At 42.2% G+C, this 26,059-nt stretch overlaps 1 protein-coding gene across 1 annotated transcript in view; it reads left to right on the top strand.

Annotated features, from left to right (window-relative positions):
* Positions 1-26,059, top strand: part of DOCK4 (dedicator of cytokinesis 4) — a 392,180-nt gene that overhangs the window by 114,369 nt on the left and 251,752 nt on the right. Inside the window, exons 2-6 of the mRNA XM_081957434.1 lie at positions 3,309-3,392; positions 5,415-5,455; positions 6,846-6,901; positions 11,577-11,673; positions 22,967-23,115. Coding sequence (XP_081813560.1) covers positions 3,309-3,392; positions 5,415-5,455; positions 6,846-6,901; positions 11,577-11,673; positions 22,967-23,115 — 427 coding nt within the window. The remainder of the gene's footprint in view (positions 1-3,308; positions 3,393-5,414; positions 5,456-6,845; positions 6,902-11,576; positions 11,674-22,966; positions 23,116-26,059) is intronic.

Raw genomic sequence — 26,059 nt, 5'->3', positions numbered from 1 at the left:
CCTTTGTAGTCGAGGCGGATGCGTCCGACATCGCGGTGGGGGCGGTGTTATTGCAGGCTCACGCCCCTGATGGCACCCTTTTCCCTTGCGCCTATTACTCTCGGAAACTCAATCCTTCCAAGCGCAATTATACCATCTGGGAGAAGGAGTTGCTGGCTATCAAGGCGGCGTTCGAAGCCTGGCGACATCACCTGGAGGGGGCCAGGCATCAGGTCGAAGTCCGGACAGACCATCGGAATCTGGAGTTTCTGACAACAGCGCGGAAGCTCAATCAGCGCCAGATCCGGTGGTCTCTGTTTTTTGCCCGGTTCCACTTCAAGGTCACGTATATCCCCAGTGCCTTGAACCAGAGGGCGGATGCCCTATCTAGAAAGCCGGAGTACTCAGACCCTGCTGACTCACTGCCCCCCCGGACGGTCCTACCCGTCGAGTCCTTCGCTGCAATCCAGGAACCCGTGGATTTACGGTCGTTGATACGGAATGCGCAGCGAAACGACGAGTGGGTGGAACAATGGCGGGCAGAGGTAGGGCCGACATCCCCATGGACCTTTGACGAGGACCTTTTGAGGTATCGGGATCGGCTCTACGTGCCTGCAGGACTGCTCCGTGGTTTGGTTCTCTCCCAATGTCATGACACTCCGGCAGCAGGACACTTTGGCCTGTTCAAAACTTTGCACCTGGTTTCCCGTACGTTTTGGTGGCCTCGCCTGCGACACAACGTGCAGACGTACGTCACGTCATGTGTGCAGTGTCGACAGGCCAAATCAGCGACGGGAGCTCCTCCAGGCTTGCTACAGCCATTGCCGACCCCGGACAGACCCTGGGGAGCCGTGTCCATGGACTTCTTGACGGAACTGCCTCCGTCATCCGGTTTCAATACGGTCCTAGTGGTGGTGGACATGCTCACCAAGATGGCGCATTTCATCCCCTGCCGGAGATTGCCGACAGCCCGCGCCACCGCCCGCATGTTCATCCAGCACGTGTTCCGGCTGCACGGCCTACCTGACCGGGTCGTCTCCGATCGTGGTACACAATTCATGGCCCAGTTCTGGAAAGGGCTGATGGCCGCTCTTGACGTTCAAGTTTGTCTGTCCTCGGCGCACCATCCCGAAACCGATGGAGGGACGGAGAAGGTGATTGGGATTCTGGAACAATATCTGCGCTGCTTCGTGAACCAGCAGCAGAACAATTGGGCGGAGTACCTCGCCGTGGCGGAGTTTGCGTTCAACAACTTGCAGCACTCCTCCACACGGACGACGCCTTTCATGGCGAACGTCGGGTACCACCCTCGTTTTTTCCCTCTCACCCCCGTGGACTCTCCGGTCCCCACAGCGCAGGATTTCCTCTCTGAGCTTCAGGCGGTTCACCAGATGGTGCGCCGCTACTTGAATCAGGCGAAGGAGGATTACAAGCGGGTGGCGGACAGGTCTCGCCGTGCGGTGCCGGAATTGGCCGTGGGTGATCGCGTGTGGTTGTCCACGCGGCATCTTCCGTCCCACCGGCCTACGAGGAAGTTGGACCACCGGTATCTGGGGCTGTTCCCTGTGGAGGCCGTTATCAATCCGGTGGCCTATCGCCTGACCCTCCTGCGCTCGATGCGAGTACACCCGGTGTTCCATTGCTCGCTCCTGATCCCTGAGCGGTCAGATTGTCCTCTCCGACGTCCCTCTTCACCCCTGCCGTCGTCGCCTGAGGTGCACGCACGGCCATCGCACAGAGTGACCCGGATCCGTGACTCGAGATGGCTCAAGGGTCGGTTCCAGTATTTGGTCGACTGGGCGGACGAGGACTCGGACGGGGGGTCCTGGACCGATGCGACGGCTGTGCATGCTCCAGCTTTGGTGCGGGCCTATCATGGACAATTTCCCTCTCGACCGCATCCCGAGCGTCAGGCCCGGGGGAAGGGCCCTGCGGTGAGGGATAGTGTTGTGGCCCAGCTGGTGCCGCTGTCACCAGACTCTGAGAGTGATACTCCATACGAGTCAGCTCCAGAGATGTGCGATCCTGGACAGGATTCGGAGGCTGAGCAGGAATCCGAGAGTCTGGTCGGCCACCAGGTGGCGCCAGAGGCATGGAGCAGCGGTGAGAGCGAGAGGAGGAGGACTCCCGATGCCCTGCCTTGGAGCAGCGGAGAGGATAGTGACTCAGGACTTAGTAGGGCGTTTCGAGATGCCCATTTCCGGCGCGCCCACAAATGCAAGGAGCGTGGGCGTAATTATAGGCAGTAAAGAGCTCTCAGGTGCTGTTGGGAGACGCCCTTTTTAGGTTATAAAAGGGTTGACTCTGGACAGGCTCTGCGTAGCAATCAACAAAGGACTTTTGACAGCAACTCTAGTCTGGGATCCTGGCAAGCTGGATTGCTGCTTTTGTGTGTTCTGCCTTTGTGAGTTCTGTCTTGGTGGCTTGCTGCCACAAAACCTCTTGTCTGTTGGTGTAATAACCCTTGTTCCCTTGTACTGTTCCGGAGTGTGTGTGCTGTGTGGGCAACGGAGGAAGGGGGGTCAGAACACCTTTGCTGGATCTTGGGCGAGGGCATTTGATTATGAATTGACCTATCTATCTCTTTATCTCTTAAGTGCTGACATCTGCTGTGGGCTACTGAGGAGGGTGGGGACTATTAAGAGTGAGTCTGCTTCCTGCCTTAAAAAATGTGTTTCTCCATTTCTCATCCAAGGAAATATAATATTCTGCCTTTTTAATATTTCCTAGAATATTCCATTCTTCTAGGAGAGAAGTGGGTGCTAACTTCCTAGAACATGGAAAGAAGCATCCATTTAAAATTAAAATTATGTAGGCCTTTATCACTTTGAATAGTTCTGAAAGAAATAGACAAAAATCTCCAATATTTAATATTAAATATTAAAACTACACCATAAATATCTCAGTAATGGTTAGTGTTGGGGAAAAATAATGGAAGGGAAGGGGAGAAAAGTAACATCAAAGTTCCTGTTCATAATGTTTTTATGTATATTTTTCATTTTGTCATTTGTATGTTTATTTTTTATTCCTTTGTATTCTTTAAACTTATTCAATATAATTAAAAATCTATTTTGTGAACCATAAATTATTTTCTTGCTGAATTTCCCCCCAATGCTTTTAAACAAACTGTCCTTTTTTATATAAAAAAAGGATTTTAAAAGAAGACTATTACTGTATCTATTAATCCAATGATGTGACATTTCAGTACAAATTGAGGTGGGAAGATTTCATTAACTGCTTTTGCTTACAATAGCACACTGCTAAATATCAAACATGTGGTTTTTCTTTTCTTAAAAATATGGTTAAATGGATTTTAATATCTTTTCTAGTAATTGCAAGTTTTCGAGGAACACTCCCTCATGGTTTATCACTGGAGATTGGAGACACTGTTCAAATACTAGAAAAATGTGATGGTAAGTGTTGAAAAAGCAAGCAACTGTCGCTTGACAAGAGACCTCAAAATCAACTCACCTAATTATGCTAAAGCAAATATAAATGTTTGCTAAAGTTGAAAACATTTTTTAATAAGAATAAAAGCAAAATTAAATTTTGTATGAGCAAAAGATTATTGAAATAATGGATGCTTGAATAACAGTAAAAATTATCCAGTCTGAAATGTCTCAAAATAATCTATCCAGTTTGTTGCTGTAAAAATTGCAAGGAAATAATTATTCTGTATATAGTAATATATTTTTTATTATAACAATAACTATAGGTTAAGATCTGATTGGAGTATACATTACTTCTTTATAATGAACTGTTAAATTCTTTCCTCAAAAAGATTAGTTTATATACTTTGAATTAAGTTCAGAAGATTGTGTTAGATTGAGTATTATTGTATGAAGGTACATATATTTGTACGATGTAATGAGATATAGCAGGGGTATCAAACACAAGACCCGCTGGTCAGATTCGGCCCGTGTGGCCCGAGGGCCTGCCCTGGGAACAGCAAAGGACAAGTCCGCGGTGCCTCTGCCAGCAAAAATGAAGTTCAGTAAGACTATATGAAGCCATCCCGGGCTCCATTTTCTGTCACGATGGCCTCCTGTAGCCCTCTGCCAGCTCTATTTTTGCTGGCAGAGGGCTGCCGGAGGCCATCAAGGCCCTAAATGGAGCCTCGATGAGTGATGGTGAGCTGGCCATGCCCCTGGCCACGCCCCCAGCTCCTTGAGGTCAAACACAACCCTGATGCGGCCCTCAATGAAATCAAGTTTGATGCCACTGCGATATAGGGTAGAAAATAGAGCACCATAGAAATGGTGCAATACTCTGGAGTTCTTTTGTAAGATTTTGTCACATACATTCAAAGCAGGGGTGGGTTCCTGCCAGTTCTAACCTCTTCTATAGAAGAGGTTCCACAAATCTATAGTGCCGTTTAGAACCGGTTCCAGCTCCCTCCCCCCGTCCATCCGCACATCATCAAGATGAAGAGCGGGAGGAGGAATTCTGGGAGTTGAAGTCCATAAGTCTTAAAGCTGTTAAGTTTGAAGACCCATGGGGTTTTTTCCCTAAAGGGTTAGGGGTGCAAGGGTCTTGTAACTTGACAGCTTTAAGACTTGCACACTTCAGTGCCAGAGTTCCTGAGCCAACATGACTGGAGGAGGAATTCTGGGAGTTGAAGTCCACAAGTCTTAAAGCTGTCAAGTTTGAACACCCTGGGGTTTTTTCTAAAGGGTTAGGGGTGCAAGGATCTTGTAACTTGTCAGCTTTAAGACTTGCGTGCTTCAAATGCCAACATTTTGGTTGCTAAGCAAGAGCGTTGTTAAGTGAGTTTCACTACATTTTATAAGTTGGCCATGCCCACCCAGTCACATGACTGCCAAGCCACTCCCACCCAGTCACTTCGCCGGCAAGCGACTCCCACAAAGCAGGCCACACCTACAGAAGAGGTTCTAAAAAATTTTGAGACCCACCACTGATTCAAAGACAGCTAGGAGCAGCTTCTGAAGCAGAGACACAAGTGTGTATCATGTGTAAATGATTACCCCAAGATTCATTAGAACAGTTTTTAAATTTGAGCATATTTTCTTTCTATAACTGTTAAACATGGAATTAAAGAGATTAAAAGGGCTTAAAAGAATTTTCAAACTATTAAAGCAACTGTGTCGCTTCTTAAACCTGCATAGTTCTTTATATAGAAATGCTATTGAATGATATGAATCTTACCTGCTTGTAACTGATGATACAGTTACAAATAACAAAAATGGACAAGGGTAGTATTCTATAAATACCCTTGTCCATTTTTGTTATTTGGGGAAGATACATACAGGTAAATTTTCATATTAAATATATATGGAACTATAGATTCTTACAGTTATATTTTTGTTGTACTTTTCTTTTGTAAACTGATTTTTAGTTAGAAACTGTCCAGAGATATTTGGAAGCCAGGCAGTCTATACATAAAGTAAAATGAAATATAAAATATTTCTTTTCAGACTGGTACAGAGGATTTGCCTTAAAAAATCCAAAGCTCAAGGTAAATTAATTTTTGTTTCTAAATTAAAATGTGTGTGAAAACTTGAGGCATTCATATCAATACTTAGTAACCTTGCACCCCAGGATCCTGTTGGATTTTAGCCATGAATGCTTAATTCATGGCTAAATTCATTGTCAAGTTGAAAAGCCTTAAGGTTTGAAAGAAGTGGTTCAATCTTGACACTCATCTGTTATCTAGCCTTAAGTTAAAGGGGGGTTGGTGATATACCCTAAAATGGATGTCATAGCACTCAAGGTAACACTAAAAGGTGATACCTTGAGGTATCACTCAACTTTTAAAGTTTTTTTTTAATGGGTGAAATAAGATTATAATCAAACCTCACATCTTAGGAGACAAGTCCACTAAATTTTAGAGAGTGGAATTTAAGCAACCCTTTAGGTGTAGCTCCAGCCACACAATAACAGTATAATAGACTATTAAATATTGAGTGAGGTGATATGGCATCAGCTATTGCAGATGTTATCTCTAGAGAGCGGGGAGGGGGGGAGGGATGAAAAGTGCTAAGCATTGGGAGTGTAGAAAAATTATCTTATTGCAGTAAATAGTTGCAAGGTGTTTGGGATAGCATATTACAAATAGTTATGAGAAAAAGCTTTGAGAATCAAAAACTATTCCAGAGAGATTCTAGATTTTTTTTCAGCTTTATGAGCTTAAGTTGCAAATGCGAATGTCAGCCTCTGTTTCGCTTACTTACTATTGGCTGCCATAAGAAATGGGGAGGGTGGGGGCATGGTGTTTGGGATGGGAATAAATGGTACAGGAGTGAATGGAAAAGGTTTTCTTCTCACCATCTTCTGCGCATGCTGGTGGCCGGTGTTTGGACTTGGTCAAGGCCAACTGTCCTGCATACCAACCTGATGATGCCTTTTGGAGATGCACCCCACATGACACCTAAAGGAGTTGCAGATTGGACACTGGGGTGGGGTCGTTGGAGGGAGGGGGCTGGGTTATCATTTGATATGTATTTGTTCGCGCCTTCCTGGCTCAGATCTTGCTTTACTTTCGCTGCTATCTTTCATAACCAGTAAAAGTATTAAATTCCATGAACAATGGCGTTAGGAGTTTTCTTTCTTGGTTATTGAGGGAGGCATGCCTGACAGCGAGCTTCTGTCCTGAGGTGCTGTTGCTTCAAAGATAAGCTTTAAAATTTGATTGATCACATTCTCAAACATCATTTGTTCCTCTCCTATAACAGCAACCAAAATCAAATGTATAAATCGCTTTCAAAATGTTGTTTATCCAGGCACATTTCATATGTCATGGACTGTCTAAATATATAAAGATACATAATATTTGCTGTTTAGAAATTATTGACTTTTTTAAAATGCATGTTTATATAACTGTTGAACTATTTAACTTCTTTTTTTAGGGTATCTTCCCATCTAGCTTTGTTCACTTGAAAAATGCATGTGTTAAGAACAAAGGGTAAGTGGAAATTTGAAAACCCTGAATTTTAGCAAAAGATAAGGAAAAGACATTGGTATCTTACAACATTCCTAGTGGAGTGGCAATATACTTAATGTGACAAATAATTAAGCATATAGGGAAATACCTGTATTTAATTACATTACTTTATTATACTTTCATTGTCAAAATTTACTCTTTTTATCCTGACCCAATTACTTTTTTGGGCATGCTGGTCCGGAATGGGACCTTTGGCTCTGCCTCCTTTGGCTCCCGCCTCCCGCCTCAGTCCATTTACAGCTTTCCTCTCTGCTGGCCCTCCCCCAGCCATTTGCCCTGGCCAATGGACTTCTGGTCCTCCGGTCCACACTCTTTGGCCCAGCCCATTCGCCAAAACACCATTTGGCCACACGGCCTGCCTGTATGTCTTCTCCCTCACTGCCCCTCTTGCAGCTTTTTGTGGTGATTTATTTTTCTTTTTTTCAGTGTCTTTTATTTTCTTTTGGAATAAACCTTATGTGTCAAGATCCAGCTGCTGCCAAGGTCCCGTGTATCTGATCCTACCTGCCTGACCCTGAACGGGCAGTTGGTGTCAAGCAGGTGACAAGGAAATGGGGAAAAACACACTGAACTGCTGTCTCAACAACGGCAAATGTCAGACTCAACTGCAGTCATAAAGTAGAGCAGGAGGCCATAACAGAGTTGGAAGGGACATTGGAGGTCATCTAGTCCAACCTCCTGCTTGAGTATGGTTATATTTATGACGGTCGCCATAAAGACAGGTAAAGAAATTTCAGCTAGTCCTCAACTTATGACTGCAATGGAACCCCAAATTTATGTTGCTAAAGGGTCTTCCGGGCAGAAAGTTTATTTCTCTTACTGCCCCAACTTTGAAGTGGCCATTTGTGTGGCTGCTGCTGCTTCCGCTATCAGCAGCAGCCACAAAAATGGTTGCTTCTGGTTTGAAGAACTTTATCTCGGACCTTTCGAGGAACTGCTGGTTCCTTTTTGGTCATCGAGAAGCTTCTTTTTTTCCCCCTGTTCCTCCAGAACAGTTTTGACCCAAAAGGTCCCTGGCAGCAGTTTTTCACAGAGCCTGTCAGAGCTCCGCTATTTCCCAACCGGTCTTGTCGCGGCGCTTCTAGGATTCCCCATCCTTCCACCTTCTCTGCTCTCTCAAAAGCCCAGCAGCTTAATAACAAAAGGAGATTTTCCACCTGGTGCTGCTGTCCATCTCTCTTCCCCGCCTCTGAGCATGTACCGAGTTTTCTAATTCCATTGGACAGATGGCTGGCCTTGATCAGAAGGGATTAATTCTATTTATGCTACATGTTTTGGATGGCCGCTTGGCCAGATCCCAAATCGATCCAATTCAGCTTTTCCCTACAAGTTAGTCTTTCGTTTATGACCACAAATTGAGACTGAGCTTTATGTTGTCAAGTGAACAATTTATGAAGCGAATTTGTCCCATTTCTGACTTCTCTCACCACATTTGTGATGGGAATTGCTGCAGGTGTTAAAATCAGTCACATGGTTGTTAAGTGAATCTGGCTTCCCCAAATCTCCATTGCTAAGAAAGACAGCTGTTCAGTGAGTTTGGACCCATTTTACAAGTTTTCTTGCTACTGCTGTTACATAAGTGAATCATTGTTTAAGTCAGTCAAGCAGTCATTAAGCAAAACCGGATCCCCCAGTGACTTCGCTTGTCAGATGGTCGCAAAAGGGAAATCACGTGAGCCCAGGACATTACAACCATCATAAATGCGAGTCAGTTGCTAAGCATCTGACTGTAAATCACGTGACCACTGAGATACTGCAATGGTCATAAGTGTGAAAAATGGTACATCAGTGTATCTTTGAATGGTCACAATATGAACTGCTGTAAGTCGAGCATTACCTGTACTGTTCTCCAATTTGATGGCAGTCCTTGACTTATGACCATCATGGCCAACCTTGACAGATGTCATGTGTCCATACCTAAGATCGATGATATATCCTTCACACAACCTTCCTATGATGGTCACATAGTGAGACAGTTGTCAAACAGGACCATCTGACCATCCAACCATTTTACGACCATTGTTTCAGCAGTCACTCATCAAATCCCACCATGGTTAAACAAACATCACCGTTGTTAAATGAAGACCCTGGTTTGCTATGGCCCCAACAGCTGGAACTTCAGAACTTCAGTATTCTGTACTTCAGAATACATTTGGTTTTTTCTCCCCCATGTAGGTTATAAGTTGGAACAGTCACTAAACGAGTGGTCATAGATTGAGGACTTACTGTTACAAGACTTATTGAATTGGTTCGATTCCAGCACATCTGGAATCAGCTTTGTACAAAACGTGGGTGACTCTGCTACATGGTCTTTGGAGTATCTCGAGTTTATTTCGGCCTGCACGTAATCTTAGCTGGTTTTGACTAGCCAGGTTTAAACCATGAATGTTTGGAGTAAAATCTGTACATTAAAAAACCTAGACTTCCCAAATACAGTAGTTCTCAACTTACAACAGTCCATTTAGTAACCGTTCAAAGTTACAATGGCACTGGAAAAAGGGATTTATGACCGTTTTTCACACTTAGCAACCATTGCAGCATCCCCATGGTCAGGTGATCCAAATTCGGGCGGTTGACAATTGACTCATATGACGGTCGCAGTGTTGTGGAGTCACACGATCCCCTTTGCAACCTCCTGACCAACGAAGTCCATGGGGAAGCTAGATTCACTTAACGATCATGTGACTTACTTAAGAGCTGCAACTATTCGCTTAACAACAGTGGCAAGAAAGTTTGTAAAATGGATGAAAGCTCACTGAACTGCTGTCTCAATTAGCAACAGAGATTCGAGGCTCAATGGTGGATGTAAGTTGAGGAGTATCCATACTCTTCCTTTACAAGTGCTTCAATCATTGGTAATCCAGCAGGCCTTTACTCTCAACTTCTCAATCTGATCCACAGTGATTGACATCCACTGTTGGAGGACGGATTGTGTAAAATACGGCAAAACTCATTTAACAACGCTCTTGCTTACCAACCAAAATTTTGGGTTGAGTGGTGGTTGTAAGTAGAGGACTATTTCTGTCTTCCTCTGTATGGCAGCCTTATCCTAGAAAACTCCTTCCCTTTTCTGATGATTTTCCCCTCTGTTAGAGGTACCAAAATAACCCAGATGATATAAGATCTCCTGCTGGAGCAGGGGGTTGACTAGATTACCTCCAAGGTTCTTTCTAACCTTGCTACTCTATGATTCTGTAAGGGTCTCCTGCTTGAGCAGGGATTGGACTAGATGACTTCTGAAGTCACTTCCAACTCTGTTATTTCATGATTCTGTAAGGGTTTCTTGCTCGAGCAGGGGGATTGGACTAGATGATCTCTGAGGTCCCTTTCAACTCTGTTACTCAACCCAACAATGTGCCCCCCGGCTCTTCTCTTCAAGTCAAACCCAGCTGGCCCCATCACAACACCGCATGCCAATTGCCAGGGGAGGGGCCGGCATGCATGTGGCAGTCAGGAAGGAAGTCAAAGCAACAAATGCAATTGCACAACTTGTGTGAGGCTGAGATTTTTGGGGTGGATGTAAAAATTTACTTAAGCTACCTTAAAGCCACTGGAAACAAGGGTGACTTCTGGAGGACCATCTGACCCGACATTGGGAAAGGAGATACAGGCAGTCCTTGACTATACAACTGCAATTGAGTCTGACATTTGCCGTTGCTGAGACAGCAGTTCGGTGCATTTTTCCCCATTTCCCTGCCAACTGCTTGACACCAACTGCCCGTTTGGGATCAGGCAGGCAGGATCAGGTACACGGGACCTTGGCAGCAGCTGGATTTCAACATGTAAGGTTTATTCCAAAAGAAAATAAAAGACACTGAAAAAAAGAAAAACAAATCACCACACAAACCTGCAAGAGGGGCAGTGAGGGAGAAGACATACAGGCAGGCTATGACATTGGGGAGGAAAAGAATGAGAGAGATGAGAGAAGCTGAGATGGGAGCTTCTTGCAGCCTTCCATGGGGCTGAGGGCGGGCGCTGGGGGCAGGGCACGAGGCGATCTCCCTCCCTCCTCTTCCTTCCTTACCCTAACAAGTGCCTGAGGCTGCCACACCTCCTTCATGACAGAAACTGCTTTCCCCTGCTGAGGCCATGAGCCTCTGCCATTCAGCTGTCACACCTCCCCCATAGCCCCTGCAATCACCTATCGCCCATCACACGCTGGCAGGCAGAAGCACCACGGTTTCTGCCTGCCACCCGATTGGTTGGCAGCTAACTGTCACATGCGGCCAAAGGCCCAGGACAAATGGTGTCTCAGCGAATGGACCAGGCCAAAGGGCTCAGGGCGGAGGCCCATTGGCCAGAGCGAATGTCTGGGGGAGTGGAGGAGGGAAGCTGGTTGTAAATGAACTGAGACAGGAGGCTGGAGGTGAAGGAGGTGTAGGACCCTGAAGGTCCTGGACCCTGCCATACGTAAGACTCAGGACCCCAAATGGTTGCATGCCGTTGATGTACTGAATGTACAGTTATCATGTAATAGCCTCTTCAAGGCACTCCTAAATATTTGTTGATGACTCCATTAATTGGCTAATTGCAAGAAATTCTATACTCAATTACCAAAGCAACTTTATTTTTAGCTGAATAAAAGTAATGCCATTTTGGATTTTTATTTCACACTTTTTTCTTCTGATTTTAATAGGCAGTTTGAAATTATTATTCCAGCAGAAGATTCTGTTATTACAGAGATGACTTCTACTTTAAGAGACTGGGGGACAATGTGGAAACAGCTTTATGTGGTAAAGAAATCATTATTTTTCAATATACTATATTTGTGTATACAGGACTGCTTTTTGACAATACGTTCACAATATTTCAAAACAGAATATGCAACAGAAGCAAACAATGTAATCTTATCTGTGTTGAAGACAAAACATATGCAGTATATAATATCAAAAGAAAGCATAACAATGGCAATGGACAAGCATTATATTTTAAAGAACTTCAGAGTATAGTAAAATACATTTTAGATTGAGGTGTTGGAAGAAAAGGCTGAAATTCCCATGGCATATATGGTAATCAATAACTATAATTAAATATCAGAGCTTTCTCCCTGATTCTTCAATGATCCAAGGTTAAAAAATCCATTTAAAAAATATTTTAGAAAAGATTATGTATGCCTCGTCTAGGAATTTTAGGGAGACAGATATGCAAGATAAATTTCTTAAGAGTATAACTAAAACATTCATGTGTTACATATTTGTGATATCAGGTTTATTGGTTTTCTTTCTTCAGTAGTAACATCGGGTAGAATACATAGCTACTACTCTTCCCCTACTCTTCTTAAATGTGGAAGGAATCAATAAATGAATACATTAAAACTTTTTTTTTTATTAGAATGTTGTTTTGGTCAACAAGCGTGTTTTGACCGCTTTATTTAAAGTTTCTAAATTCAAGCCTGAATCCAAAGAAAGATAGACATTTAAGTAAAAACAACCCTATATTACTTACAGAAGATTTTTATATTTAGCCCCTGTTCAAACAAATTTTAGCTTGTTTATTAAATATATTATAATATTAGAAAGCAATTCACAAGGTGAGTTATAATTGTTTCTTTAAGTAGTTGCTGTCGGTAACCTGATGGTGGAAGGTTTATAGTGTTGTGGCCTGCCAGCGGTCAGTGGAGCTGGCAGCAGATTCAGACAGTGAGGAGGTTGGGGAGAAATATGAGCCAGTCCTGGAGTCTGGGGAAGGCTCTGATAAGTGCTCTATGCCGGAGGCAGAGATGGGGCCAGGGCCGCCTGACAGTTAACAGCTGCCTTCGGAGTCAGACATCAGTGAAGTGAATGGCCCCTCCCATATGGAATAAAAGAGGAGTGAAAGAGGAGGGTGCTTTCAGTAGACAATTAGTTCATTCCTGCATTCTTGCCAAGTATTGTGAAGTCTGGCCATTCTCCAAGCCTGATAAAAGTTGGTAATTGTGAATTATCTTGAAAGACTGTGGGCCGGGACTTTGCTGGAGAGGAATTCACTGTCACTTAAATAAAGGGGTTTATCGGGATGAGGGCTTCAGGCTGCTGGGGAAGCCTAGGTCAGAACATACATATTACAGATTAACAGAGTTGGAAGGAACCTTGTAGGTCATCTAGTTCAAAGCCCCGCCCAATCAGGATACCCTACACCATTTCTGACAAATGGCAGCCCAATCTCTCCTTAAAAGCTTCAAGTGATGAAGCTCTCACAACTTCTGAAGGCATGCTGTCCCATTGATTGAATGCTCTCACTGTCAGAAAATTTCTCCTTACTTCTAGGTTGAATCTCTCCTTGATCAGCTTCCATCCATTATTCCTTGTCTGGCCTTCGGGTACCTTGGAAAATAGCTTCACTCCCTCCTCTCTGTGGCAGCCCTCAAATACTGGAACACTGCTATCATCTCTCCCCTGGTGTTTCTGTTTAATGTACTAGCCATGCCCAGTTCCTGCAACCGTTCATTGTATGTTTTACCACCCAGTCCCCTAATCATCTTGGTTGCTCTTCTGTATACTCTTTCTACAGTCTCAGCATATTTTTTTATAGTGTGGTAACCAGTGATGGGATTCACATTTTTTATTACTGGTCCTGTGGAAATGGCTTGGTGGGCATGGATTGATGGTCATGTGACTGGTTGGGCATGACTGGGTGGTCATGTGACTTGATGGGCATGGCCAACTCGACATCACTCACGTCGAAGGGCACTTTGCACGGCCCCTCTCCTCCCAACCATTCCTTGTCACACCCAGCCTCAACGTATCTATAGTTCTGTAAAAAATCTAGTTCTGTTGTTCACCTTTTTCTGACTTTATTATCTGCATCTACATACTATAGATGTACTTTCATTGACCACTGAAAGGACGAAATGGCTCACATGCTTTGCCCAAGAGTATGATAGGCAGGTCACAAAACAGGCTTTTGAGGGGCTGCCACAAAGAAGGGGGGGGGGGAGAATATATTTTCCAAAGAAGCAGAAGGCAAAACAAGAAGCAGTAGATAGAAACTGAACAAATAGAGAAACAACCTAAAATTAAGGAGAAAATTCATGACAGTGAGAACAATTAACTAGTGGAATTACTTGTCTACAGGTGTTCTGGGTACTCAACAGTAGTGGGTTGCTAACTGGTTTACTACTGGTTTGCTGAGAGAGGGCGTTTTGTGCACGCGCAAAAATTAGTTTAATATCATCCTCAAATTTGGTACGTTTCCCTTTTATTCCCTCATCTAAATTGTTTATGAAGATATTGAAGAGTACTGGGCCTAGGACAGAACCTTGTGGTACTCCACTGCTTATTTCCCTGCATGTAGACTTAGACCCATTAAGGACTACTCGTTGAGTGTGGTTTGTCAGCCAGTTACAAATCCATCTGGTGGTGAAGCTATCTATTCCACTTTTTTCTAGCTTACCAAGAAGTAGGTTGTGGTTTACTTTGTCGAATGCCTTGCTGAAATTTAAGTATATTATGTCCACAATACAGGTATGAATGGAAAGGAGCCTGCCCATTACATTCGTAACCTGAGGATTTGTGGGAGTGAATCTCATACCTTGCACAAGATCACTTTCTCCTTTCACCCACACATTCACTAATCGAATGTGAGGCTTGTTAAGTGCACATGAGGTATTTCAGGATAAAGCCATGGGGAGCTGATACTGATGGAACAGACCCCCTCTCTAAGACCACCCAAGATCTCCTCCACTGAAATACCTTAAGCTCTCCAAATTGCTTCCTCCCCCAACCGGGCCACTTACCTTGTGAAGATCTAGTAAGCAGTCTCCTCTTCACTCTCGTGTGCCCCACCGACGCTTGGCCCGACACTTGACGTTCGGCCCTCCGCAGGCCTCCCACAGCCTGTTGCAGGCCAAAATGGGAGGGGGAGGCCTGTGGAGGGCCTAATGTCAGAGAGCTGGATCTGGCCCCTGGAGATATTGCATACACAATAAAATATTGCATACTCAATAAATTATAATAAAACTATTTTAAAAAATTCTACGCACAATACATTGTAAAGTATTGAGTATATAATATTTTAAAATTGTTTATTTTAATTTATTTTGGATAGAATCTTTTTTTAAATAGTCTAAGACAATTTAAAAAAAGGATCCACACACAATAAATTGAAGTAGACCATTTTAAAATATTCCATACACAATAAATTATAATAAAACTATTTTTAAAAATTCTACGCACAATACATTTTAAAGTATTGAGTATATAATATTTTTAAATTTTTTATTTTAATTTATTTAGGATAGAATCTTTTTTTAAACAGTCTAAGACAATCCACACACAATAAATTGAAGTAGACCATTTTAAAATATTCTATACTCAATACTTTTAAGTAAAACTATTTTAAAACAATTCTTAAATAAAATATTATTTTAAAATACATTTAAAAAAAAAAACAGGTCACTTACCAGCAGGCAGAATCAGCAGCACTCTGATGCGATGGATCAGACTCTGGACTCCGATGCGATGAATGGATGCAACAGGGTGCAGGCACGCAGAGACTGGCAGCAGAGGCCTTCCCTCGCAAAACTAGGCCGCCCGCCCGCGTGGCGTACACGAGGCCGCGGCTTCTATCGGGAAGGTCTGAAGAAGGCCTTCCCTTGCAAAACTAGGTCGCTGCCACCGACCCGCCTGCCGGCCTCCCACCGGCCCTCCTCGCGCTTAGTTGCTTACCTGAGAGAAGCAGCAAGCTCCTGGAAGGCGAAGGGAAGGCAGTTTTGAAATGGAGGAGGACCCGGTCAGCAAGCGCAATGCAAGACTGCTCTGGACAGACAAAGACTCTTTCGAAAAGAGAAGTCTCCAAAAGAGAAAGACTCTTTTCAAAAGAGGAATGTTGGCCGTTGGCGCCACGCTTTTAAGCGGGTCGCCTCCAGCCCGCTCACTGATTGGCTGGACTCCAGCCAATCAGTGAGCGGTGGGCTGGGCTAGCCTAGTGCGGACGGGTGGGGGAGCGAGCAAGTTGCGACAGGCGGGGGAGCGAGCGAGCTGCAATGGGCGGGGGAGCGAGCTAGCTGCAACGGCGATCGAGCGACAGGGCCGGTGCCGGTTACTTCCCGGTCCAGTTACTTCCGGGTTCGGTCATGAACCGGATCGCCCGATCTGGTGCGAACCGGCAGGAACTCACCACTGCGGCAGTTCCTCGAAAGGTCTGAGATAAAGTTCTTCAAACTGACAGTGGAAGCAACAGCGGCCACACAAATGGTCGCTTCAAAGTTGGGCAACCGGACCAAGCTAATTGAGCAGGATTAGTGCTGGAACAGAGAGTTGGACCTGGGTGAAAGAATGATCAACCCAAGGTAAAGAATTGTTCAAATTGGACTTTAAAAAAGTGACCCGGAGTGGAAATTAGTGACTATTTGGCAGAGGAAGAAAGAAAGAAAGGGTGGAGACTAAAACAGAAAGTCTTTTATTCCCAAATTTGGACTTGGAAACATTAAAAATAATAAAAGAACTTGGGGAGGGGATTCCTTTCTTTTTCTACCTTTTTCTATTTTTTGTGGAATAAATTCTGATTTTGACAGTTTTTGACAGTTCACGGACTAGAATACATTGCGTACTGCGGAGAGGGAGACATCTACTGGTGAGAAGAGGTAACTACAAGACTCAATAGAAAATAATAGAGGAAAATACAGCTGTAACCCTGACCTTGATTGTAGCAAGATAAACACACTTTGAAGCGGTGGGAAATAAGAAGGAGGATTTGTTTTTTACAAGAACAAGAAATTACAAGAACAAGAAAAAGCTAGGCGAATGGCTAGAGAGAAGAAAATATAAGAAAAGTGAAGTTCCTGAAAGACTAAGAGTAAATGTTACAACAAGAAATAGAATTTAGACCAGAGATATTTTTACTAGGTATTATCCCAGAGAAATTCAAGAAAGAGGCTATTTATTTGATTATACATGTAACTACAGCAGCAACAATTGTATTTGCCCAAAATTGGAAATTAAATAAGCTACCAACAAATAAAAAAGATAATAAAAAAGATATTAGATTGTGCAGAGATGAATAGGTTGACAATGAAAATAAAAGGATAAAGAGGAATCGGAATACTTGAAGAAATGGGGAAGATTTTATGATAGGCTAGAGAAATGAAACTAGAAAAGAAAGTAGGAAGAAGATATAGAACCCAGACAATGCACTGTTAAATGGAAAAGGGGGCAAGAAGAAGAATGTCAGAGTTCCAAATATCATGCAGAATTAAATCAGAGTCCAAGGCAGAGCTATCCTTGAAGTTCCAATTTAATAAGACAGACATGTTGGCACATCTGTGGAATCCCAAATCTGAAAGCTTCCTCGGATTCCCACCCAGTTGAAAGTTCATGATCTTGTCCCCACACCCATAAATCCATCACATGGTCCAATCTTCCTCTGCCACGCTGGCATTTCCACCCACGTAGTTCCGGTCAGATGCAGAGGTGCAGAGACAAAGAATGACCTTGATTTCTAGAAAGGAATGACAACAACACATTCCACAATTCTACTCCTTACTATTCCCCCCTCCTAATTGCCCACTAATGAAACAGCAAACTAAAGAAAGAGAGAGAAAGTGTGGCACACCAAAGATTCTAAAAGGAATATAACTGCACGCCTGACAGGTGGCCTCTCCTCAGAAGAAAAATGTTTCCTGAAAAGAGAATAACATAAAAGTTAACACAATTAACCACCTCTTTCCCCTCCCCCACCAGGTGGACCCTTTGGCTTATCGGGAAACTTCTCAAGGAATTGTTTTACTAACCTCTCCACTTTTAGGTTCCAGCTTTTCACCCAAGTAGCTTCAGACAAAGGGTAACCCTTCCAATGCACTAAATACTGTAAGCGACTCCTATACAGCCTGGAGTCTATGATTTTTTCCACCTCAGATTGTGTTTCCCCTTCTATCACTACAAGCGGAGGGAAAGCTTGGGTGGATGGTCTTATGCTGGATCTAATTACTGGCTTCAACAAGCTGCAATGAAATTCTGGGTCAATTTTCCCTAGACTTCTGGGTAGACTGAGTTGAACTGTAACTGGGTTAATTATCTTCTCTATTGGGAATGGACCTAGAAATTTTGAGCCCAATTTCTTGCTAGGCATTCTTAATCTTATGTATTTGGTAGACACAAAAACTTTGTCCCGCACACGAAAGGTGGGTTGGAGCGAGTGGTGTTTATCAGCTTGCTTCTTGTAAGCTTCTGCTGCATCTGCTAGAGCTTTCTTCGTACTTTCCCATTCTTTCTTTAGTGTGTCCATCCATTCTTTCAGAGACATGGAGGAGGGAGGTTCTCTAGGCAACTCAGGCATGGCAACAAATCCCATGCCACTGGTAATCTGGAAAGGAGTTAATTCAGTGCTGCTGTGGACCGCGTCATTGTACACCACTTCGGTGAAAGTTAGCAAGTCTGACCAGTTGTCTTGTTGATAGTCCACATAACACCGGATATATTGTTCCACCACCGCATTGGCCCTCTCTGCTGCGCAGTTCATGCTGGGATGAACCTCTGAGCTCAGTTCTTGTGTGGACCCAATGGACCTCAGAACCTCTCTCCAGAACTTGGCTGTGAACTGGACTCCGCGGTCTGAAATGATCCTCTTGGGCACTCCTTGCAGGCGATAAATGTGTTTCACAAACATTTTCGCTAATTTCTTTGCGGACGGCAATCCTGAGCAAGCGATGAAGTGTGCCTGCTTGGAAACCAAATCAATAACTGTCCAGATTACTTTATTTCCACTGCTGTCTGGGAGCTTGACGATGAAGTCCATTGCGACCTCTTCCCATGGTCGGTTAGGGCTGGCCACTCGTTGTAGTACTTCAGGGGATTTCTCCAGCTGTGTTTTCATTGTTGTACTAGTAGCACAGTTTTCTACGTAATCTTCCCCCTCCGTTTTCATTTTTGGCCACCAAAATTGATGCCTGGCGAACTGAAGCATTTTTAAGAATCCAAAGTGGCCTCCTAGTTCCACTTCATTGCTTCGCTGTAGAACTTCCAGCCTCAACCCTGCGGGGACGTACAGTTTTGACCCCTTCCAGGCTAATCCATTTTCCATTGTTAGGATATCCTGGTTATTGTTGAGCCACTGGTCTGTTTGGAGCGCCAATTTCATAGCTGTCATCAGTTTATCCTAGCTTTGGTTAGTGACTTGGGCTGTCTTTTGGTGGGAGGAAGAAATGATGGGGTGAACAACTTCTCCCTTCTTACTGTCGTTCTGCAGTTTTCTCAACAAAACATCCCCCAACAAGTTTTTTGGTACTTGTTGAATCCCTGGGGTTTTTGTCTCTGCTGCAGGTGCTGCAGGTTCTGGGCTCTTGGGTTCAATCGTCCCTGGGTGGCCCTTTTCCTCCACCCGTGGTAGCGGCCCAAACGCAATCATCAATTTCCTATTGTCGTCTTCCCATTTTATCGTAGGCTTCCACTTGTCAAGCCATGCAAGCCCCAAGATAATATTTTCCACAGGGACGCCGGAGGCGAGTCTTGAAGGACCATTCTGGGAGGAGTTTGACTCTGTTACTGCCGATGATATGGACAGGTTGCGTGGGCGACTGCGAGCCACTACATGTTTATTGGACCCTTGTCCCTCCTGGCTTATACTGGCATCCTGGGAGGTCACACGAGGCTGGCTCCAGGAGTTAGTCAACGCTTCTTTGAGAGAGGGGTTCTTGCCGGCCGTCTTGAAAGAGGCGGTGGTGAGGCCCCTACTCAAGAAGCCTTCCCTGGACCCAGCTATGTTAACTAACTATCGTCCTGTCTCCAACCTTTGCTTTTTGGCGAAGGTTGTAGAGAGTGTGGTGGCACAACAGTTCCCACGCCACTTGGAGGAAATCGACTTTTGATGGGAAAAAAAACCTATACAAAAGAAGAGTAACAGCACCATCTAGTGAAGAAAGAAATAAGAACTGTGTAACAAAACTGGATAAACTGACTGATGCAGTCTGCTGAAAAATTGACAAGGGCAATTTTGTGGTTTCTGAAATTGGGTAAAAAAAATTGTAAGAGAACTGGAAGAATAATTACAGTACACACCAACAGAAGAAAATGTAATAAAAAATATTGGAATGTGCAGAGATGGATAGGCTCATAAAAGAATTAAAAGAGAAAGAAGAATCTGAATATTACTCCATATGGGATTTATGGTATAATTGGCTAGAGGAAAGGGGGGGGAGCAGGAAAGCAAATAAGAAAGGAAGAAAGATCAACAAATTAAAAAACAACTACAAAACCAGAAAACGATTAAAAGATAGAAATATAAAATAGACTGTAGCAAATAAACAATAGGAAATGGATACAAAACGACTCAAATGTAATAAAGGTTGTTATACATAGAATATATAGAATGTTATATATAGAATGAAGAAAAAAGATGTATGAAATAATATAAATGCACATATATATATAAAGTTATAGTTATACAAGACTTACATGTACAGATAAAAGAATCACAACAGATATGTAAAAGAAGTGTAATGTGTTGCAAAGATGTAAAGTTTGCATAAACAAAATAAAAAGATTTTTAAAAAGATATGTTAAATTTGATTAACTTGGAGAGGCAAACATGATATTGTTTATATAGTAAGAAAAAATTAAAATTAAGCTGGAAAGTATGGAAAGAAAATAAGATGACTGAAATGTGAAATGAAAATATGATGTAAAATGAACTATGCATAACAGAAGATGTAAAGGGGGAAAACCCAGACAACTTATAAAAAAAGTTGAAATATGTAATAAAAAATAAAAAAAACTTTGTTTCAAAAAAGAAGAAGCTCCATTTCAGCCAGCAAGGTGCCAGGCGAAGCCTCTGGATGGCCAAACGGGGTTTTTGAGGGGCGGATCTGCCCCTTAGAAGATCCATTTTGGGCAACAAAATGCAGGACAAATGTTGCAGAGCCTCTGCGGTTATTCGTAAGGGCAAACAACTACCATGGTGCTGCAAGATTTGTGATTTCATGCCTTGTTTCGAAACACTAGGGGGCGCTGATCACGTAACTTTGAACATTTGCTAAGGGAACGCTCATAACCCAGGATTGCCTGTATTTTGCTGGTTTACTAATTCAGTCACTATGTCAAAGAATGAAATAAGATTAGTTTGACATGATCTGTTTTTAATAAACTCAGGCTGACTGCTGGTTATTACTTTATTCGTTTCTAGATGTTGACAGATCTCTTTTTAATTATCTTTTACAGTATCTTCCTGGTTATTTATGTTAGGCTGATTGATCTATAGATTCTTGGGTCCCCCACCCTTTTTTTTTGAAGATGGGAACCACATCAGCTCTTTTCCAGTCCTCTAGTAGTTCATCAGGTCCCAGTGATTTGTATTCATCAAGATCAGACAGGTGTTCTCTTACTTTTATTTCTAGTCTGTCTTTACAGTTATGTTTTTGGTAGTTTGGGTTTTTTTGAATGAAGACCAATGTGAAGAATGAGTTAAGCAGTTCTGCTGTCTCTCTGCTGCCTTTTATTTTCTTGCCCTCGTCTCTCTTTAGTGGATCAACTGTTTCCTTAATTTTTTTCTTGTTATTTATATATTGGAAGAAATTTTTAAAATTATCTTTGACTTTTGTTGCAAGTATTTGTTCATTCTGAGCCTTTGCTTTCCTGACATCGTCTTTGCAGATTCTGGCTATCTGCTGTTAGTCTGCTTTAGTTATGTGTCCCTCTCTCCATTTTTTGTACCTGTCCTTTTTGTCTTTCAATTTGTCAAAGAAATGTTTATGCAGCCATGCTGGTTTCTTCTTGGATTTCTTGTTTTTCATTTTCAGCGATATTGTGCTGCACTGGGCTTTTATTATCATATTTTTTCAGAGTTTCCCAAGCTTCTTGAGTTATTTTCCCCTTTAGGATTTTCATCCAAGTTCTTTTCCAAATTCTTTCTGAGTTTGTCAAAATCAGCTCTTTTAATAGTGATTTGATGGTGGGTTGAGAATGGTAAGGAGGACCCCTAGATTGATCTCCAATTTCTAAAACAAGTAGTGATTGCAGTCAAAGCAGAGTACAGTTTTTGTGAAACAGCATGTAGTTCCAGATTAACAGCATTAGTCCATAAAGAATAACTGAGAATGCTATCCACTTGTATGTGAATAGTACACATGGATTTTAATCAATATTTTATGTGATAATTTTTTCTTTCACTCTTGATTATTAGAGACATTTTGATGTTTCTACTGCCTGAAACAGATTATATGCAGCTGAAGACAAGGTGTGCTTATAGATCAGAGCTTTAATATGCAGTCATTTGTGTCATATCATAGATCACAGCTCTTTCTATACAATGTGGTATAATACTGAGGTATTTATGGTGCTGGGAGTCTGTATATTGGTATTAATCTTAAAGCAAAGATTGAATAGCTCAAACACAATAATCTGCCCCATCTCTTTAATTGCTGTTAAACAAGAAATAATGCTATGGAGATTCTCAGTCATCCAGGTCATAGTTGTTCCAAAGGTGCTTTTTCAAGAGGCAATTGGATTTTTTGGTTTTTCTTTGAAGACGTTTCGCTTCTCATCCAAGAAGCTTCTTCAGCTCTGATGAGAAGTGAAACATCTTCAAAGAAAAACCAAAAAAGCTAATGTAGAACTGTCTCACATTTTAGGAGATGCTAGACATGTGAGCACAGTAATGAACATGAGGTACTAAAATATTTATCCACTTTCTAAAAACAAAGAAATATAGAATACTGCCTTATTTCATTGTTAAACCAGTTATTTGTTTAGCTTAGCATTCACTACATTGGCTCCAATATAATGAGAGAATAAGTTTTTAAGGTAGTGAGAAAAAGAGGGAAGGAAAGGAAAGGAGAGGGGAGGATAAGAGAGGGGAGGGACTTATTTGTGGAATAGCCTGCCTTTTATTTGAATACAAATAAGAAGAAACTCACTACCAAAACAACCTACACATCCATCAATGTGTATTTGAACAAAGGAGGATTTTTTTGAAAAGAAAAGATAACTTAGTTTGACCATTTCCATCTCTATAAACACGGTTTTCCTTCTTTTTCTGGATTATGCTTCTGGAACAACAACAGATTTGAATAAGATACATGATTTTGATTATCTGAAAATTAGCTTCTGTATTTGACAGAGAAATGAAGGTGATTTATTTCACCGATTGTGGCACATAATGAATGAAATCCTAGATCTGCGACGGCAGGTGCTGGTGGGCCATCTGACCCATGATCGGATGAAGGATGTAAAAAGGCACATTACTGCTCGCTTGGACTGGGGCAATGAGTGAGTAAGAGTCAATTGATAAAACTGTTACATTGGTTACCATTCATTATTATTTTAATGTTTATGGCAAGATGACAAAAAGGTAGTGGATTTTGCTGTGTGGTGATAGCTTGTTGCAAGTGGGCTGTGACATAAAGAATAAGCAGCTTTTCAGTAAGAAGGTTTAAAAAACCTTTATTGATGTCCTTAGGCTGTTTATACTTAATAAATGGACAATTTCTAATAAAACCTCTTAAGTGTAAAACAGTTCTTTACTTGCCAAAGTATTTTGAGGCAATTTTGTAGGAGATCAGAAGAAGTTTGTCTTAAATTGTGATGGCTGCAGGCAAAAAGAAATGGTAAGAAAAGCCCTGTAGGTCTTTGAATGCTGCCAATTGCCTGAATGTATACCCTTCTTTGTTCAGTAACATAGAATGGCACTATGTTATGGTTTGGAAGTTCCAGATAGATAGTAGGAGCTGACCATGTAGAACTTTCCCATCACATTGATACTATACTAGGAAATCCTGAAAGATCATCATATCTGTTCTATAAAATAGTGTGAGAATATATGTTTGACAACCATTCAAAATTACAGTGACTCTGAAATGTACTTCATAAAGCACTCCTGCCCAGTCATCAAAAAATGTGCTGTGTCCCCCGTCCCCTGTCACATAATTGTGATCTGGATGCTCATCATGTATGACCATTTGCAGTCACCATCTGTTGGCTTCCCTGGAAAATCAGTGGGGAGGCCAGGATGGAAGTTTGCAAATTGCTTTGCCCTACTGAAATGACTCTCTCTTGTCTCTGGGAGCTGGCTGAAAGACTTGCCATGCTTACCAAGAGGAACTGAAGAAATGGAGCTCATATCCTAAAGATCCAACCTCCATTCTTGCAATCCACCAGAGCAGTTGTTTTCAATGCATTGAGGGGAGACAAATTCCTCCTGGGGATTGGAGAAACAAAGTTGAAATCCTGAAGATCCAAGCACTGATCTTAAAGCCTGATGGAACAGTTTCCTTCTGTGCACAAAGGAGAGCTGAACTCAGCATGTAGCTATTTCATTCTGTCTGCTGAATGACCACAACCAGGATTACAGTCATTGAGTCACATCTCACTTAATGATCACTAAAGTTCTGGTCCCAATTGTGTTTGTAAGTGGAGGACCACCTATAGTATGGAATAATGCCAGGGGAAATGTTCCTTAGATGTCCTTAGGTGAAGAGGAACACTCTATTAGAGCTGCCTCAAATATTTGCTATTTAATTTTCAAAAATAAATATTGTTTGTGCTTCTCTTGCTTTTGGCTGATATTGCATCTAAATTTGATTTGTTCTGCTGCACTGAGTGAGATTAATTTCTATTTGGATAAAGTCAAAAAAAGTTACAAAGTAAGAAGTACCCACTGGCTTAAAGAATTCAAGAAATATTTGCTGTTACCTGAATATTTGCTTGAAAACCTTGAGCAAATCAGCCCACTGTTAGAATTTTTATGATAGATAGGTATTTCTTCATGTGTTTATGTTTACTAAATGCATACCATATCAAAGTCTTTCACTTTGCTTATTACTGAATGCATAATGCTGTTAAATGTTTTGAAAAGTGAATAATTCATAGAACAATATTTTGTTGGATATATTTGGAATGCTGCCAGGCATAACTCCTGCTGATCTTGACCCTACCTTGCTGAGTTTGAAAGATTAACTACAGCATCTATAGAATAGATATGAAGCTTGTCAGAAAGAATAAAAACAGTGGGTTTCTTATAGTTAATAATATTTGGAAAAAGAGCTGTCTAGAAAACATTTTGGTGCTTTCATTTCCTTTCATTCCAATAGAAAGGTGATGGATGGATGACTCTTTTGTCTCATTCTTCAAAAATGCCAATTATATTAGGACTTTGTTTTATGTATCTCTGATGTATGTTTCCTGACAGATAAATAGACAGACCTTAGAAAATGAACCATGTCATATATATAAATTTCTATTTCAGAAGTATGCAATCCAAAAATATTATCAATGAGTTCTAACATTATTATTTTAAAAATTTTGCAGTCTAGCCCACAGCTCTGGGATTATCTGTTGATCTTGCACCTAACATTCTAATCCAGGGATGGCGAACCTTTTCGGCACTGAGTGGCCAAACCGGAACTATGTGCATGCGCTGGAGTGCCAGAAACCAAAAGACCAGCTGGCCGGTGCACATGTGCGTGCCAGTAGCTGGTCTTCCGGTTTCCAACATGTGCATGCCTGCCGGCCAGCTGGTCTTCGGGCATGCTGGAGCACTGGAAACCCAGGAACTGGCTGGCCGGCGCATGCATGCTGTTTTTTGGCTATTTTCAGGCTGTTTTTCGGGCCTAAAAAATACCCTGAAAACGACCCCAAAATGGCCTGGGTTTTGGCCATTTTCAGGCCATTTTCTAGTGCTCCAGCACCCGTGAAGACCAGCTGGCTTGTGAGCATGTGCATGCCAGAAACCAGAAAAGCAGCTGGCGATAGTGCATGTGCCCATAGAGAGGGCTCTGCGTGCCACCTGTGGCACACATGCCATAGGTTCACCATCACGGTTCTAATCTGTTTACCTATTTGAGACCAGCCAAGATCAATTATCTAGGAAAAAAGGGAAACAAAACAGCTGTGTACACATACAAAAGAGATACAGACAAATATTTGGAAACAACTCCATCTTCTTCCAGGGAAGAAGATGTCCCAAATGTGTGTTTGTATACAGCTGACTTGTTTCCACTTTTCACATATATATACATATACATACATATATACATACATACATGCATACATATATGAAAGATGTAGATAGATGTATAGAAAATATAAGTATATCTTCCAGAGATAGATAGATGATAGGAAGAAGATGCAGTTGTTCCCAAATGTTGCAAACTAGCTGTTTTTTTCAATTTTTGCACAGCCCTTATGAATATTGGAAACTGACAATGTGTGGGCT

The sequence above is a fragment of the Natrix helvetica genome, assembly GCF_964273705.1.
Source record: "Natrix helvetica genome assembly, chromosome: 6".
NCBI classification, from domain to species: domain Eukaryota; kingdom Metazoa; phylum Chordata; class Lepidosauria; order Squamata; family Natricidae; genus Natrix; species Natrix helvetica.
This window is presented reverse-complemented; position numbering and strand designations above follow the sequence as displayed.